The sequence below is a fragment of the Chaetura pelagica genome, unplaced genomic scaffold (genome assembly GCF_000747805.2).
Source record: "Chaetura pelagica isolate M959 unplaced genomic scaffold, ChaPel_1.0 scaffold963, whole genome shotgun sequence".
Taxonomy (NCBI): domain Eukaryota; kingdom Metazoa; phylum Chordata; class Aves; order Apodiformes; family Apodidae; genus Chaetura; species Chaetura pelagica.
In genome coordinates this window covers 683,882-701,640 of record NW_009952705.1, presented here as the reverse complement: position 1 = coordinate 701,640, position 17,759 = coordinate 683,882, and the positions used below count along the sequence as shown (strand labels likewise).

The 17,759-nt window shown below is 46.7% G+C and overlaps 2 protein-coding genes across 2 annotated transcripts in view; one reads left to right on the top strand and one right to left on the bottom strand.

Annotated features, from left to right (window-relative positions):
• The first annotated feature begins 173 nt into the window (after positions 1–173).
• On the top strand, positions 174–2,540 carry CNP (2',3'-cyclic nucleotide 3' phosphodiesterase). Its single transcript, XM_009994147.1, has 3 exons — positions 174–837; positions 1,404–1,546; positions 2,088–2,540. Exons 1-3 carry the CDS (start codon positions 222–224, stop codon positions 2,538–2,540), a joined length of 1,212 nt encoding a protein of 403 aa, XP_009992449.1. The 5' UTR covers positions 174–221.
• A 6,618-nt stretch (positions 2,541–9,158) lies between these two features.
• Positions 9,159–17,759, bottom strand: part of DNAJC7 (DnaJ (Hsp40) homolog, subfamily C, member 7) — a 9,537-nt gene continuing 936 nt past the window's right edge. The window contains exons 4-14 of the mRNA XM_009994146.1: positions 17,713–17,759; positions 17,079–17,153; positions 15,412–15,530; positions 14,951–15,104; positions 14,016–14,180; positions 12,932–13,023; positions 11,987–12,060; positions 11,275–11,421; positions 10,893–11,045; positions 10,287–10,349; positions 9,159–9,417 (exon numbers count right to left, since the gene is read on the bottom strand). The exon at positions 17,713–17,759 is cut by the window's right edge and continues 19 nt beyond it. Coding sequence (XP_009992448.1) covers positions 9,380–9,417; positions 10,287–10,349; positions 10,893–11,045; positions 11,275–11,421; positions 11,987–12,060; positions 12,932–13,023; positions 14,016–14,180; positions 14,951–15,104; positions 15,412–15,530; positions 17,079–17,153; positions 17,713–17,759 — 1,127 coding nt within the window. The 3' untranslated portion in view covers positions 9,159–9,379. The remainder of the gene's footprint in view (positions 9,418–10,286; positions 10,350–10,892; positions 11,046–11,274; positions 11,422–11,986; positions 12,061–12,931; positions 13,024–14,015; positions 14,181–14,950; positions 15,105–15,411; positions 15,531–17,078; positions 17,154–17,712) is intronic.

Genomic DNA, 17,759 nt, shown 5'->3' with positions numbered 1-17,759 from the left:
GGTCCCTGCTGCCGGACCTGCAGGGGCAGCTGCAGCCTGGGGACCTGGGGACATTCCCCGAGCTCCCTCCTTCCAGCAAAGGTGCTCGGTGGTGCCTGCTTGTGCAGCAGGAACACACGGTGCCCTGGGGTTGCTAGACTGCAAAATATTTTCTTCTTGCATTTCAGAACAGAGGCTTCTCAAAGAAGAGTCACACATTCCTGCCTAAAATATTTAGAAAAATGTCTACTCAATCAGCAAAAGAAAGACCTGAAGGCTTGCAGTTCCCTTTTCTTGATGATGAAGATACCATCTCCACAGTCAAAGAATCTAAAACCTTTTTTATTTTAAGAGGGCTGCCTGGCAGTGGGAAGTCCACCCTGGCCCAGGCTATTCAAGATAGGTATAAAGATGCCTGCAAGGTCATCTCTGTTGATAACTATAAAATTACACCTTCAATAAGAAGTACCATTCCTGAAGAGTACTCAAAGGTGGATGAGGATCTAGTTGACTATTGCAAACGAGATATCAGTGTTATTGTTCTGGATGACACTCACCACGAGAGGGAACGACTGGACCAGCTCTTTGACATTGCTGACAAATATCGGTACAAAGTCGTCTTTGCTGAGCCCAAAACCCAGTGGAGAATGGATTGTTTGCAGCTGAAGGAAAAGAATCAGTGGAAACTGTCAGTGGATGAGCTGAAGAAGATGAAGCCGAGCCTGGAGAAGGAATTCCTACCCATGTATTTTGGGTGGTTTTTGAGCAAAAGAAGTTCCGAGAACCTGAGGAAGGCTGGGCAGGCCTTCTTAGATGAGCTTGGAAGTCTCAAAGCCTTCAAAAAGGAGAGTAAATACTGTATGTACATAAGGATCTTCCCAAGTTCTTCCTCTCTTGATGAAATGTTAACATGCAGCAATAGGAACAGTTTTGGTCAGCTTCTAAAGCAAACTGTCAGAGGTAGCACCAAGAAAAGCTGTTTAAAGCTACGAATCCATTTCCCGTAGTTAACAAAGTTGCTGTTCTAAGTAAGAAGCAATGAAAGTGTTAGTTCTAAGAGTTCTGGGTGGCTGTGGCACGGCAGGGGTGGGTGCAGTGGCAGCAGCGTGGCCAGGCCTCCCTGCCTGCTGCCGAGCCAGAGGGAAGGGAAAGCCAGAACATTCTTATAAACATGATCATGGTTTGAGGTGACATCAAGGTTCAGATGAGCCACAATAATGTGCAGAATCTTCTGTTTTCTGGTTACATCCATTGTTAGCTGAGGGGGAAGGAGTTTTATTTACCCATCTAGTCCTTTTCTACAGTAAGAAAGATGAAACATGAAGGACAGGTTGGTGAAGAAAGCTGAGACAGGACTTAAGGCTCACAGGGTGACATCAGGGGAATCAGTTTTTGACAGTAATATTGTTTACCTGTCTTTGCAGTTGCCTCTGCTATTGAAGATCCCAAAATAAAAATAGACCTCACCAACCACTTCGTGAAGAGGCCGCCTGGGGTCTTACACTGCACCACAAAATACACCGACTTTGGAAAAGCAGCTGGAGCAGAGGAATATGCACAGCAAGAAGTGAGTTCCAGGGCTCTGACCTTCCTCATGCCCCCAGTCTCCCTGCCCCTTCCCAGCAGGGGATCCAGAAGCCTCCAGGGTGGGCTGGGGACTGGGCTTTGCTTGGAGCTGAGGGGGGAACTGTGGGGACCATAGGTACATCCACGTAGCCTGTACAATAGAAAAGTTGTAATCTGGGGGGAGATGGTGACTGGTTCCTGTTAGTTTCCAAACAAAATACTCTTGCCCTCCCCATTACCCTGACTTCCAGCAGCATCCCCACTACCTTGATTTGACCAATGATGAATTTAGGCATTTGCACTTCCAGCTGAATTATTTCAGAACAGATGAGCACAAGTTAAATACTGCAATTTGTGAAGGGAAAAGATGTGACCAGCTCCAAATTCATGGAGCAGGCCATGGTCTGCCAGTTGCACACAGGGCTTCAAATATGTCAGAGCAAGACCAGGCAAAACCCCGAGTTCACGGGCAATAAACCAACCGCACGGCTGTGGCTCCCAGTCAGTTCAAATTCTGTCCTGGATTGTCTCCCCCCTCCCAGGCTGTGAAGGCTTCCTATGGCAAAGGCTTCACCTTGGCAATCTCTGCTCTCTTCATCACAACAAAAACTGTTGGTGCTCGGGTGGAGCTGAGTGAACAGCAGCTGCTGCTGTGGCCTGGGGACGCCGACAAGATCCTGCCCAGCGACAACCTGCCCAGGGGCAGCCGCGCTCACATCACCCTGGGCTGCGCCAGCGGGGTGGAAGCTGTTCAGACTGGGCTGGACCTGCTGGAGTTTGTCAAACTGGAAAAGGCAGGGAACAAAGGGGATCAAGTGGGGGAAATTGGAGGAGGGAAACTGCTGTACTTTGATAACGGTATGTGGATGCTCATCCTCTCCAAAAAGATCGATGTGAAGGCAATTTTCTCAGGTTACTATGGAAAAGGAAAACTGGTGCCAACGCAGAGCACCAACAAACGGGGCTCTGCTTTTAGCTCCTGCACCATCATCTAGGGGCGTGGCCAGGGCAGTGTATTTGTTTTTAAAAGGCAAGTAACTCCTGTAACCTTTAAACGTGTAAAGAGAAATAATTCTACCTGTACTAAAGTAAGCCCCTTTGCCAACCCCAGTGTGCAGCCTCTCGGGGGAGAGGTTATTGGTCCCAGAACAAGGAAGAAAACAAGCAACTCCTGCCTGACAAACTGTCACAAAACTGGTGGCAGTAACTGAAGAGCTGCTGAGTGTAGTTTGAGTTCTGTGTGTGCACCAGCCATGGTGTTGTTGTTTTCTTCCTCAGAGGAAGATCAACTCTGGTCTCTCCTAACTTCCCTATGAACCACAATCGTTAGGTCTTTATGTGTCAGCACCACAAGCAGTAGCAGACCAAAGCTTGGATGTAACTGCTCTGGAGCCAAGTGAGGTGAACTGAACCATGTCCCTTCCCTTCTCCCACACCCGAGGGATGGGCATCAGTCAGCTGTTACAAAATTAAAGGGAAACCAGTGAAATTCCAGGAGAGGCATCCAGTTCCTGCAGCCTGGCTCCAGTCATGTCACCTCACATGTCACTGTCCAGTGTCCTTGTCCTGTAGGGAATAATCCTGCCTGGGCAGGGAGTGGAAGAGATGAACTAATGTCTTTTCCATCTTATTTTATAGAAACTAAAATCATGTCTGAAGTACAGAACTGTACTTCATGCAAGATTTTACTAGTTTTCTCTAATGCACTTGAATGTTAAAAGTTAGGATGACTGTAACATTGTAATGTAGAAGTGAAGGTCCCATAACTGTAACTTAAGTCTGCTCAAACCTAAACCATTGGCTGGGAAAAGAGCTAATGATCAAGCACTCCTGTTATTAAGTCTGTTTTACTGAAACATGGTTTTGCTCTTAGCCAGACCCTCAGCGGGTGGATCTGTGGTCACTACTTTACTGTAACACAAGCTCAACTAATGGATTCAGGTCAGGACAACAGTTTAAACTCATGCTATGGCTCAGTGTCTGGTGAACTGCGTAGTTAAATTAATCCTGTATTAATATATGTAAATACTTACTGTGCTTGACAAGCACGTGCTGGGTCTGCCCAGGAGCAGTGTGTGGGTGCAGCTCCCCAGGAGCAGGAGCCGGTGCTGGGGAGCCCAAAGTGTTTCTCTGCATGTGAAACAAAAGCCAGGAGGGGTTTGGGGCTGATCCAGTAAATGCTCGGCAGGTTTACCAGTAAAGCAAAATACTTCCTTCAAAGAGATGGATGACAATAAATTACCATTAGAACAAAAAAAAATAATTTATATTTATATTTTTCCCACTCCCCTTACCTTCAGCAGAACCTCAGTAGCTTCGGCAGGGGGGTGAGTGCCCAGCTCGGGCCTTCCCAACAAACCTGGCAGGGGTTTGTTCCATCACAACTTCAAAGTGCCTGCCCCCTCCCTCCAGCCCACGGGGCAGCCCACTGCTCCAGCTCCCACCCAGCACAGACATGCACAGCTGGAATATCCCATTTGCCTGCTCAAGAACAACAGTGAGACTCTCGTTGTTTCCATTTTTATTAGTTTGTACATCATATACAGTTTATAATAAAGTAAACCAATTGCATATGGTTTTGCTTCAGTCTGTGGTATTCTTCATATAAACACATCATTATGAATTATGCCTAATGAAGTAAACAACAAACATTCACATTTTTACCATCCACATCCTAGAAAGGTGAGGGTCCAAAGAGGACGGTGTTGGTACCGAAGTGACGCCCGTCTTGGAGAGGATGAGGTTTGGCAAAGCAATGGGGACAGGGATTGCTCCATGCAACGTGCCCTTCCTCCCACGGGAAAGGTGAAGGTATTTACACTGAGGTAAACATTCCGAATTTCGATTCAGATAAATACTGCAGCACAGGGTCCAGCATCCTCTCCAAGTTGGCTGCACATTGCACCCGGTTCTGTCTCAACTACTCCTTAGTGTCCTTACAACACAGCAGACGTGCACGCAACCAAGGTGCTGGGGTCATTGCTCCACACTCAGCCCTCCAGCATCACCTCACACCACCTTCTCTTCCAAAGCACGAGCTCCTGCCTGAGGGCAGGAGGGAGATGGGGTCAGGGTGGGAAGATGGGCTGTGCCAGGACTGGAGGCAGCATTCCAGCTCCCCCCAAACTCCTGCTGTCCCAAAGCTCAGTGCCACGGCGCTGCAGGCCATGCCCCAGCTCAGCACCCTGCTCACCTTTCACACCAGAGCTTTCCTTCAGAGGTCAGATCCATACTAGAGGGAAAGTTTGCCCAGCACTGCTCAAAGAATCCTGTCCCTGACTCTGCAGGAGTGGGGAGAACCAGGGAACGGTGAGGAAGGCCAAAACATCATATTGTCTTTTAAAGCCCAGCACAGGTCCTGCTGCCCTGGTAAGCAGGGACAACAGTGACATCACCCGAATGCAGTGTGGGAGCAGCCTCCAGGAGAACAGAGGGCCATGGAGCTGCCATGATCCAGCCTCCCACCTTGCAGCCCTGGCTCCAGCACCACCCGGGAGGGACCCAGGCTCTGGGAGGGACGTGCAGCACACGAGCTGTCCTGTCCCTTCTCCCAAAGAGTGGGGAGGGTACAAGGCACACATCTAAATGGGATGGAAACCATCCACTTGAAGATAAGTGAAAATATTTAGTTATTATTGAAACTGAGGAAGTAATTTTGAAAGAGGAGCAAACCACAGCGTGGTCCACATGCTTGGGTCAGTCCCTGGGTTGGAGTGACAGGGTGGGCACCGGAGCTGCCGCTGTATCCCCCTCAGACACAGACAACTGAGGGACTTGCAACAGTCCACAGATAATTAATACTGTTGTCTCTAAACATTTTTACTTTCTCTTTTTTCCCCCCCAATTTGCATTCGTGTATTTACACAACAGTCAGAAGCCTTTAGCACTAAGGATCCAGCTTTACAGCAACACTTTCAAGTTTACAAAACAATCATGTACTTTCCTTTGTAGCACGTGTAGCAGAAACAACAGAGAGACTGTCAAAGTGGGCACGAGAAGGTCTTTACAGCTGATTTCAAGCCCAGGTTCAGTGGATCTGGAAAGGACTCTCAATACATCCCCACAGCAGGTGGAGATGATGCAGCAACATACTTGTGAAGTAAATCCACACAAAGAAATCACACCAGGCCCTGCAGTCTGGAGACCAGACCACAGTACATGCAAATATCTCCCACACACTAACATTACTGATACATGTTTTCATTTTTAAAGCATGAAATTGCTTCCATTTTAATTTGAAACTATCCCTATATCAGCTCAGACACCACAAAAATCATCATTAGGCAAAACAACACCAGAGGGAAAGCATAATAGTCAAACAACTCCTGATCTCTTTGCAAAAGCCACAGCCAGGACAGCAGAGCCTGCCCCACACACACAGCTCTCCCTGCAGTTCACAGCTTCCACAGAGGAATTCCATGGCTGCTCCACTCATTACCGAGCTGTTCAATAGCAATTCCTTACACCACACCCACTAGAAGATCCTACCCTGACACACCAGCCTGGCCTGGTTTTCAGCTGCACCAGCTCAGCCACCTCTGGGCACCTCAGACGTGCAGCAGCTCCCACAGCACCAACCACAGGCTGAGGGGCAAATGTGACCCTGCAGCAAAGGCTGCTCCATGTTGGCATCTCGGGTAGATCCTGCACAGGCAACTGTCTGGGGGCACATCCAGGTGCCCTTCAGGGTTAAGTATTAAGTCTCTTGCTGTTACACCAAAAAATAAACCTTTCACTAGTTACAAAGACTGACTTCCAGACAAAAACCTTTCCTCATTAAAAGGAAGGGCTTTACCCTTTTCAGTTTCTTCCATCTGCCAAGTTCCTGAGGTGGGCTATGGTCACATGGAAGGGAACATGACCCTCCCAGGTGAGGCTGGATGCACAAACATCCCTGTGTTAGTGCTTCCCGAGTGTCACTGACAGCAACTGCCTCCTACCCACTTCATCAGCTCTTTGTCATCCTAGAAAAAGCACAGGCATAACACCACTTCAAGACACTTATTCACTATCTCTGTGAAAAACCCCTACATCTGGGAGCTCCAGTTGAGCAGAAGGAAGCCAGGGAGGCTGCGGGGCAGCAGCAGCTGGAAAAATGGCACCAAGGTTCCCTGGGGCCGTTCACAAAACAGCCTGAGGTGCTCCAGAACTACCAAGGGTGAAAGGCAACGGTTCAAGCAGTGCACATCTGAGCAGACCCTTCTGAAAGAACCTGAGCCCTGTGTCTCCAAGCTGGGCCAGGACACACTGGAGGTTATGGTGCCACTGCACGTACCCAGAGGTGACAGGAGCCACCCAGGGCCCTCACACCCCAGGGACTGCATCACCTGCCTCTGAATCACAGAATAATGCTCCTTAGAAAAGTCTTGGCACTCACCATATGAATATTTAACTACATTAATTCATGCATTCATGTGCAGTTTTATAAATATCTGCTGTGTACATTTTCTCTCTCAGAAGAAAACCCATTCCTCTCCTGTCCTGCACGGAACGGGTCTGTTCTGAGGTCAGAGAGAAGGAAGCCTGTTGTACCTAACTGGAGAGGGGGAAATAATAATAAACACCACTGATGAATGCAGGACACGTCCCTGCACGGTGGTGAAAGACTCAGAAAAGTCCAACCTGCACAATCATATCAATACACACAGGACAAGACAGAATGAATCCAGAATGCCACACTAAAATAGTCCTGTAAACTCTGATGTACAAGTGCCATGAGAACTGGAGGAGTATCAAGATGCATAGACCAGTGTTTCAGTTCCCCAGGTATTTACCATTTCAGAGTCTGAAAGATGCCAGGACCTTATTTGCTCTCAGTGCAATCCGGGTAAGTCCATCACATTACACTGGTGCGAAGGAAGTTACAAGAAATATTGTAGAGTCTGGTTTTGGAAATACTGATTAACACGGGCTCATCTGACAAGCTGACTTTTGAGTGAGTTATAAAATACTTCCTTTATTCTGGAGTACTAGAATTTAAGCCCTTAAATCTTCCCTCTATGAAAGCAGATTGTCAACAATTCTGACAAAACACAACCACAGGAGTGGTGCTTGGTGACAGCACCATGACACTATTGCAGATGTTGGAAAGTAAGTTAACCTGCAGTCTGGGAACGTTGTCCCACTGGACAGGACAAGTACAGCCCTCACAAGGAAGGAAGACAAAGATGTTAGTGTTCAAAGTAACCATTTCGTGCAATGAATTCACTGCAATTTTTGTTCCTGCAGTAAGAAGATAAATCAGATACTATATAAAAGTTAGTCTCAGGTTTCTCTAGGAAAGTCTTGCATGTGTTTATGCAAACACCCGTTTTCCCAGCCAAGCAGAATCCAGCCCTCCAAAGGTCACCACGCAACTGCAGGCCAGCACAGAACACTCCAGCTCCAGCAACACTGCTGAGACTCTGCCCTTCTGGCTGGTGCTGCCGAGGGCCAACACACCTTCTTTCTGCCAACATACCTTCTGCCAACACACCTTCTGCCAGCCCCACTCCCAGCAAGGCTGCCCGACACGGGGCCGCGCCAGGCGCTGTGCCCAGACCCACTCAGCAGGCAGCACATCCCTGGAGCAAAGCATCTCAGCAAAAAGGTTCTTCACTCTCTAGAAAAAGGGGAAGAATTCTGGAAGCAGCCGAGACCTTGCTGTACCACTACACTTCTGGTGACACACACAACAGCACCTGTGTTACCTGGCAGCACCACCCAGTCAAACCCACTGCCGGTGCCAGCTGCCCCGGAGCACCCGGCCTGACTCCCAGGGAGAGAAGCAAGTGACAGACTGACAGCTCAGAGTGTAACTTTGCATTTTCTTGCTTCTTTGGACTAGTAAATTACTTCTAGTTGAAAACTACTTGACTAGTTTAACATTTTTGTACAGTTCCTGTAAACATCATGAGAGCACACTGCTGCACACACAGCCACTGTTTTCAATTATTAACCTGAATATTACTTTGCATTTCTTCAGAGCTAGAAAGACCTCATCCACATTATGGATCAGTAACACTAAACCAAACATCAAGCTCAACAAAATCAAGTTTTAGCAGAAATATTAATTGTTCAAGTGGATTAATTAAAAAAAATGCCAAACATATGGTGAAGAAATTCAGCCCAAAGCAAATTCAATATTCCCTTAAACAGGACAAATCTTGCATGGAAACACAAAGCCCTTGATTCTAGCTGCATCACAGGGAATTCTCACAGAAGCTGCTCTTTTAAAAGTAACAAAGCATTTCTCTGGCAAAAAATGGTTAAGCTCACACATTATTTCAGTTAATGCCCAAGTTACTGTTCTGGCAGAACTGTGGCAAAAAAAAAGAAAGCAAAGACAAGACAGCTGGCAGGCAAAATGTGATTGTAGGAAACTTGACTGAATCTTGGCAATATTTTCAGAAGATGATAATAACTTTAAAGTTACTACAAACCCCAACCATGCTGCCATCCTGCACTTCAGAGCCAACCAAAACGAAACAGGAGGTAACTTCACCCTCATACAAGTCAAGATTCCAGGAGGACTTCAGGGAAATCCTCTCTGCTGAGGAGCAGGAACACTCTGAAAGTATGGGCCAGCATGGAGGGACCAAAAGATTCAAAGCTTTATTTTTTTTTTTTGTGGGTTTTTTTTTAATAAAGTTAACAGTAAAACAAAATCCATAAGCCTTCCCCTCCCCCAGCTGGTTTCCTCTTCACACACAAAAGCACACAAAACAGAGGTCTCCAACCGAGAAAAATGAAACTGCTCTAAGTACAATGAGACAGGATGAAGGAAGGAGTCTAAGTATGTCCATATTCAAGGTTAAAATTAGCAGATCAGGTTTGTGACGGTTTTGTGGGGGTTTTAGCCAAACTGGAAAAAGAAATTTCCCGGCCCAGAAGCTGAAAAAGAAAATGAAAGATATTAGCACATTTAAAACTCCAAGACAATGTGGTTACCACGATCCTGCAGCAGCTTGGTGCTGAGACAGTGCCCAACTCAACCCATCTGAGCAGGCAGCAGAGATCTCTGCTCTGCAGCTGGTTTCCAACAAGTCCACGAGTGAACTAGGGATACAATGGGTAGAGGAGCAGATTTACATGGAGGAGGTGAACAGTCCAGGAAACATGCATGGCTGCTCAAAGTTCACTGAAACAAAGATCTCCAGGAACACACGCACCCGTCCTGAGCTGAGCCAGATGTGGTGCTTGGGGATACGGTTTAGGGGTGAACATGGTACAATAGGGTTAAAGGTTGGACTTGATGATCTTAAAGATCTTTTCCAACCTGAATGATTCTATGAAAGCCTGCCCACACCCGAGGTCTGAAGGGACACTGAGCAACAGCATCCTCATTGCCTCTTAACGTCTGCAGGCAGAGAGGAGGGAGGATCCAGTCTGAGAGAGCTGTGACACACACAGGACTTCTCACCAGGAATCACCTCTTGTTGCTTTAGCACCAGCAAGTCATGTACCCAAGTCACAGCCAACTGTTTCTAAGCAGCAAAGCACCACTCTGATGGCAAAGCCTGCACACTCTTCCTGAAATGGGACCCTCTGGATTTTGTTGCTTTTGGACACAAAAGAACCAGAATTGGCCATCAGCTGGGATGCTACACAGGCAGAACTCTCCAAGAGCTCCCAGATACTTCTATGTGGAAAAGCCAAATGCTCACACTGAGCAGTACAGACACCCTGGGAAGCTCAGCTATCCTGTCCAGTGACTTGTGTACTTACGTTTCTAAAGCTGACTGGAAAACACTTCCACCTACCTTCAAAACTGAAGCTACCTGGCCCACCAAAGAAGGCCTTGAAGATGTTGTTAGCATCAAAGTCTACAGGGAAGAAAAGAAAATTGTGAGCTGATGTGAAACAGCCAGTTACATTTGTCACAGTTTAGAAATTGCCACTTCATTGAGTGCTTCACAAGAAGACAAAAAGCTATCAACAAAGAGTGTGTCATGCCTGGACACTGCTACACAGCAGCAGAGGACAGGGCCACTGGCAAGCAGAAAACAGGCAAGAGCAACAGTTGTCAAATCATTTTTGTTACAGGGGCAACCTAGGAATTCTGGAAAAGCAACATTTAGGGACCCACAATCTTTCTATTCTACTATTTTACACTTCACATGAAAGACTTCTGCCTTATGGCAGCTACTACCTACAGGCTCAATCAAGGACAACATCCACCACATAACCCAGACTGTTCCCAGCTGGAAATACCCAGTGCAGAACTGTCACTCTGGTGCTTTCAGAGACCCAACCAAGTCAACTTCTAGAACTGTTACAAACAGGTTTGCTCTCAAGGAGCAGGCAGACTCTGAATGCTCTCATCTTACTAAAGACTGCCAGGGCAGAATATTGTAATGAACACTGACCTCCCATGTTCAATCCATCCTCTTCCAGATCCTGCCCGCTGTCATAGCGCGCCTTCTTCTTGGGGTCTGACAGGATGGTAAAGGCTTCACCCACCTCCTTAAACTTCTTCTCCTCCTCTTTCTGTACTTCCGCACTTGCCCCACTGTGTCGGTCTAGGGATACAAAAACAAGCAGGGAAGAAGCTCTTGGTTTCCAGAGTAAATGGAAAACCCTACACATTCCAAGCTCTGTCACAGCATGGGATCTGTGGGGTCAGAACTGCTGTTTGTCCAGAAATTCCCCCTCATATTTAGTCCTCCCTCCAAGTGACAGTTGCACAGGCCACGTGCATGGAGCAGGGGCATCAAAGCAACAGCACAAGCTCCAAGAGTGTGTGTGTACCTGGATGATGCATTAGTGCTCTTTTCCTGTAAGCCTTCTTGATCTCATCTTCAGAGGCATTTTTGTCAACCCCGAGGATTTTATAGTAGTCTTTCCGCTTGCTCTTTTTCAGTTCCACCTGTGCATTCTTTAGGAGTTGCTTGTGTTCTAGAACAAAGTGCAAAGCCAAAAGGAAGCAGCTTTAGAGCCAGGCACAACCTCCTGCTTCCAAGGAGGCCGAGATGACGCGTTGAGATGAAAGGTTGAAGAAATCAAATGACACAAGTAACCAGTCCCCTTGGATGTACAGGCAGGTGGTTAAATACAGCCCCACTATCCCCTTAAGGCTGTTTTCAGATGTGTGTGTGTAAACATCTTAGGGCTCTTAAACCAGTATTTAACACTGAACCACAAGGACTAAGGTTCCTCTGTCACTTTCAATGCAAGCTACTGAAAAACCAAGATGACAGAACAGCAAGAGACCCATAACCAGACATTCCCAATCTAGTGCACTGCTTCAGCTACAAGCTGAATTATCTTCTCAGCATTCAGTGCTGGGAGAGAAACAGATCCTAATGCAGGCACTTCAGAGTGCTCCTGAGAACTTTTCAGCATTGTCCTGCTGAGGTACAAGGCTGAAAATCAGATAATATTATGGGGGGAAAAAGCAACAACAAAAAAATTGCCAGTTAAGGGAAACTTATGCACACAGAAAGAATGCCAATATGCTCACCTTTCGTTTTTTCTGTCTGATAAACCTTTTCATAGTCTCTTACAGCATCTTCATATTGTTCTGTGTCCATGTAACTGTGAAAGAAAACACAAGGTGTACTTCACAAGAAGTATCAAAAGAGGATTCAGGTACAAGCTCTCTGGGTGAATATGAACTAAGATGTGCCCAGGACTGCAGGAAGAGCCGTCGCCAGAGGAACACGCCAAGGGTCACTGCTGGACTGCCCGAGGCCCCACAGCTGCTGCCTGGGAGAAACCCTGGCACAGGAACCTGTGCTTTGGGCTCCAAGTGCAGACTGCAATCTCACTTGGCAGCACACGTTCTGCTTTTAACGATCTGATAATTACTTTATCCAGCCCCAGGAACTAACAGCAGCCAGCGAGATTTCAAGGAAGCTGGCGCAGAGCAGAAGCTGGTGCAGCTGGACACAAGCAACGCTGGTTACAAGGGACAATCCTGGCCCCTCAGAGGGACAGGTGCCCATCTGTTGGCACTTCAACCTCACACAAGTTAACCACTTACTTCAGTTACTGAGATGGAGTTTGAGAAGGTTCTAAATTAAAATGAACGCACAACAGGAAGGCTGCAGTGATGGGTTTGGTGTCTCTAACCCAGGCAGCCTTGTCAAAAACCGGGGAATAACCAGTATTGAGAAAAGCAGCAAATAAATCCACAGTCAGAACAGAGCTTTGGCTACTTCCCTAGTTGGTGCCGAGTTACAAAGGAGACAACAAGCAGTCCCAGATTCATGCAGGCAGGACAGGCTACACAGAGCTCTGCCTGTCTCCTCATCATATAAGGAAGAGGAATAAATTCATGGCCCCTTAAGACAGAACCTTTTATTCAGTCAAGCTTCAGATTTGTTATTCTTGTCACTCAGGGCTGCAGGGAGGAAGATCCTACCCACAAACCCGTTCAGCATGTCCATCAGAAAGGTCCACTTACCATTGTGCTCTCCTCAAGTATGCTTTGATATACGTGTCATCCAGCTTCACCGCGTTCGTGCAGTCATCTATTGCTTCTTCAAGTTTCCTAAGCTGCAAAGTCAGACAGAAGGTCAGTGAAGCCCAAGCAGAGAACAAATTCTAAGTAGCATTATGACTTGAGGCAAATTAAAAGTGTAAAGAATCATGGAAAATCTCTCTTGTTTTCTGTGTCTGCATCTAGGAAATTTTTCCCAGTTCCCCAAAATCAGAGCTTTGGCTCCCTAGGGAAAAGTTAGAAGCTTGGCTAGTGAAGCAGGAGAACTCTGTGGTGCTAATAGAATAACCAAGTTATTCTGTGTTCAAACTAATTCCCAGACAGAAAGTTACAAGATATTTGAAGTAATTTTAAAAAAAACCAACAAACATTGTTTGTTTTCAGACACAAACAGCCATGTGAAGTATCCATTACTGTGGCCTCCAACTCTTGCCCTTTTCCACGTTTTGAGAACAGCTTCTGTCTCTTGACTGAGCTGGGATGTTGAAAAGTCTCTGATGATAAAGGGGCATCCATACACAGAGACAGCCGAGAGGGAACATGCCTGGAGGAAAGGCAGGGTGGACACTGGAAGCACCAGCACATGACTGATTCTCTGGAGAGCACATGACTAAAATGCAAGAACAAATCTGGAAATAGGGTCCAGGGCTTTAAAATGAGGTAACGTGTTTTTAGATCAAAACCCAAAGCAAGACAGGTGATCTACAAGAAGAGTAAGAAAAGAAATCTCCTCATTACTGGGAAGGAAACAATTAATGCCTTTATGCTGACTAAGATCAGGCCAAACTACGTTCCTCCTCTCCCTCCCACTCTTTGCAGCCCAAGTATTTGAGTTTTGTTTCTTCGGAGTCAACTTCATTGGCAGTTTGGAACAGATCCAATCATTGTGCAAGTACAAAAACCCAAAACGTTGCCTGCAGCACCAGAAAGATCCAGCTGCCCCAGCAGCTAGGGGAGCTTGTGCTCTCCAGAACAACTGATCTGCACTTTATAAACCACGTGGTGAGGAAGACGATGCAGAACAACCTGCCAGGTGACCATGTCTTACCTTTGAATTAACTGTCCCCCGGTTACAGTACAGTTTGGCATTTGTTTTTATGTTATTTGGATCTATTCCTAGTGCCTCTGTGTACAATTCATATGCTAGTTTGTAGTTTCCTTCTTTGAATGCTTTATTCCCATCTTCTTTCTTTGCTTTAAGTGCTTTGGCATTCTGAAAGAAAATATGCCTGGATAAGGACACAAAGTAAGTGGTTCAGGGGTACCAAGCACCTTATTTTGCTGGATGAGTCCTCAAACATAAGCACTACAGTCTGGTTTCAGATGCTATTGCAGGATACAAAACTCACAGCCTTGCTACAGCAGCTGAAATGAGCTGTCAGCATTTTGCCTTTCCCCCAGGAGAAGTGCTGGGGAACAGCCAGCACCAGCTACAGGCACTCTCCACAGGAACAAAGCTTGCCTGATGTTCAGGATGAGAACATGACAGTGAAATAAACTTATGGCTTTAGGGAAAAAAAAAAAGGAATGGAACCTCACTTTTTGAGAGCTTATACAAGTAAACAGACTTTAAAAGTCAGTAAAAGAACTACAAGAAGGAAGGAGCAACATGAAAGGAAAAGTGTTTAAATGCAATCCAACCTGTAGGCACTAATACTGAATCTGAAAGTCAAAAGTTCTTTTAGAACTGACAGACCTATTTTTATTGCTCCTATATCTGATCAAGGAACAAAGAAGAAAGGCAGGCAGTCTTCCAAGTAGCTCAGTTGTCTGAGCTTCTAGCAACTCAGTTTTACCTAAAGCAGCAGCTGGCTGTCTTTGGAAAGGGCTGGACACACAGTTTGCTGCTGCAGATCTGGGGAATGATAACGCTGAGGGAGGCAGAAGGGACTGATCCAGCAGAACCAAGTTAGGTGCTTGGTTAAAAAAAAACAACAAAGTCCTGGTAATTTTGCAGTCCCATCCCCAGTATCCCCAACTTACACGGCAGGCAAGACATGCCTTCTCATGATCAGGAGCCATTCTGAGTGCCTGCACAAAGAACTGCACGGCCTTCTCGATGCAGTCCTCGTAGTACAGGCAGAGTCCCCGCACGTACAGCGCGTCCGCGTTGGTCGAGTCCATTCGCAGGATGTCACTGCAACAGATGTGACCAAAAAATGAAACGTTTCCTATTCCAGTTGCCTTCTGACCTCCAAGAACACTCTTTTTTCACTGGGATACTTCGTTGTGTTAAGTCCATGGTACAGGAACTTGCTCAGGCAAGACTGTTGGTTGTTAACCAAGTCTAAATGAAGTTTCCCAGCAAGATTAACTTTAAAGGGGATAAATTAACACACTCTTCCTCACCACAGCTTGCATTAAGGACTAATTCTTCTTCATGTTCCCTCCCTGGCAGCAGCCAGGACGCACCAGCAGCTGCCACCCAGACTCCAGACACTGACCTTGCTACAGACTGTGCCTCGGGGTAGCGGCCCAGCAGCGCCAGGCACTCGGCCTTGAGGATCTTGAAGCGGTGACAGGCAGGAGCAAACTCCAGAGCACGATCCATGCAGAACACCACCTGGGGGAGAAAACACAAACCTGAGCAAGCCAAGTGGCCAAAGGCCTCGTTTGAAAGGCTGCCCCGTTACCACACTTGAGATTTCATCTCTCTCTGAGCAGGAAGACAAGCATACAGCACTGGTTCCTTCTGCTGCTGGAAATACATTTAATGAGAAAATTCTCCTCACAAGCAGGCTTGTTTTGTCTTTTGAAGTGCTTTGTGTGCAAGGTCTGTGGCACCTGCTGTGTTACTGTGACACAGTAACTACACAGAAGACTCAAGGGGCACTTGTGGAAGGTCCACCTCTTTAGCTCTTCTGAAACTGTGGGCCCTAAAGAAAAAGCCAAGGAAGACAATTCTGTCCCTGTTCCTTGCATTATAGAGACATGTGGGAAGGACCAAGAAACTCAATAGACTGAGACATTTTGGCCTGGGCAAAACACAAAAAAGTACAGTGCAGGGACTGGTCTTACTCTGGTCTGACTGCAATGGGTAGGGTGATCTAATAGGTCTTTTCCATCTCTGCCTCTCTGGTGGGGACATCTGCAGCAGAAGAGGCTCATTGTTCCACCCAGGTTCATCTGCCGCCCTGGCTGTGACATCAGGGCTGCCCAGTGCTGTGGGAAGCACTGTGCTCCAGACCAAGAAGCCAACAGCTTCTGGGTGAAGAAGGAGCAAGAGCAGCTCTCCAGAAACAAAGATCACATTTCATGCAAGCTTCCCCAGTGAAACAAGGCAGAAGTGAAGGGACAGATGCAAAAGCCCAGGACATGCACTACAGGCAGGGCAGTTCCTACACAGGACATCCAGATTGACCAGACATCCCAGCTGCTCCTCATAACCAGGTGATACAAAGCTGGGATTTACCCTTCCAAAATCTTGAGCTTAGCTTATGAGTCAGTGATCTGAACAATAAGCTTAATGCACTGGACAACCTCCTTTCTGGGCCAAACTTGGGCTTTACATGCACCCACCAGAGAAAATTGCATGGGAAGTGTTTGGTGCCTTTTAGATTTCATGCTCTCATTTCTTGCTTTATCAGGTCAGCACCAGCCCTTGGGATGAGAGATTTGGAAGCAGTAAAGGAGAAAGCCCCACACAGATCTGCATTCCTCCATTCCTCCTTCAGTGACCCTCATTATAGTGCTGGCAGACAGACTGCTTTCTTAAGTGTTTTAAAATAAAAAGTTGGGAAAGAAGAATCCTGGATATGCATCTTAGGAGCAAAGGGTGATCGAATGCTGCTGCTGACAACATCTGTGTCAAACAGCTCATTCATGGCTCCACTCACCCTGCAAAGCAAAGAGTAACAGAAGATATTCAGCTGGAGCCAGTCACTCTCTTCACTTTTCATTCGTTCTGTGCTAATAGAGCAGGAGCTCTGACCTATTCAGAGTTATCACAGCTCAGAACATAGCCCTGCTTCCATAGCAGCAGTTTGTTGTACAGCACTTCCCAGCAGGGCACAGCTCATGCTAGGCAAGGAAACTGGACATGACTGGCTGAAGTGGCCAGATAAAATATGTCAGTTCATAATGCTACAGGAGACAATCAGGTTAATCTTACCTTCCTGAAATCCCGTTTCTCAAAATCCACTTCAGCTATTTTTTCATACTCAAGCACAGTACTGGCATTCTTCAGCTGGAAGAGAAGAAGACAGCAGGAGCTGCAGGGCAGTCCCTGCTCTGAGACACCATCCAGCAGTGCTTAAGCAGCCAAGCCCTAACGTGTCAGAGCAAAAACTGTTGCAGACCATGGAACAATAATGCAGATTACATCAACAGTTTTGTCAGGTTTAAAATCAGTTTGAAATCAAGTGACCTAACAGCTAATCCAGGAAAATGTGCCCCTGTGAAGAAGGTACAAAAGTGGCAGCAGCCTCCTACATGTTGCATCACCCAGCTCTGTGCTCCCTCACCACTGTTCACTATTTCTCCTCTGGAGTGCTGGATGCAAGACCAGCTTAGCCTGCATGCTCTTCTGCTAAGAGGAGACAATCTCACCAAAGTACCTCTGCAACCTGGTGGTTTCCTGAAAAACAGGCACAGAGGCTTTGACAGCATCTCGCTTTTTCCCATTTCACTGCTAACGGTGACTGTGATTCCACCCTGCAAATTCAAAGCCAAAGGCTTACGAGTTCCATCCATTCCCTCTGACAGTTCCATCTACTGGGAACAGTTACATTTTAAGAACCTCTTACCTCTTGGTGTGCCTGGGTATTCTTATGGTCCAATTCTAAAACTCGTT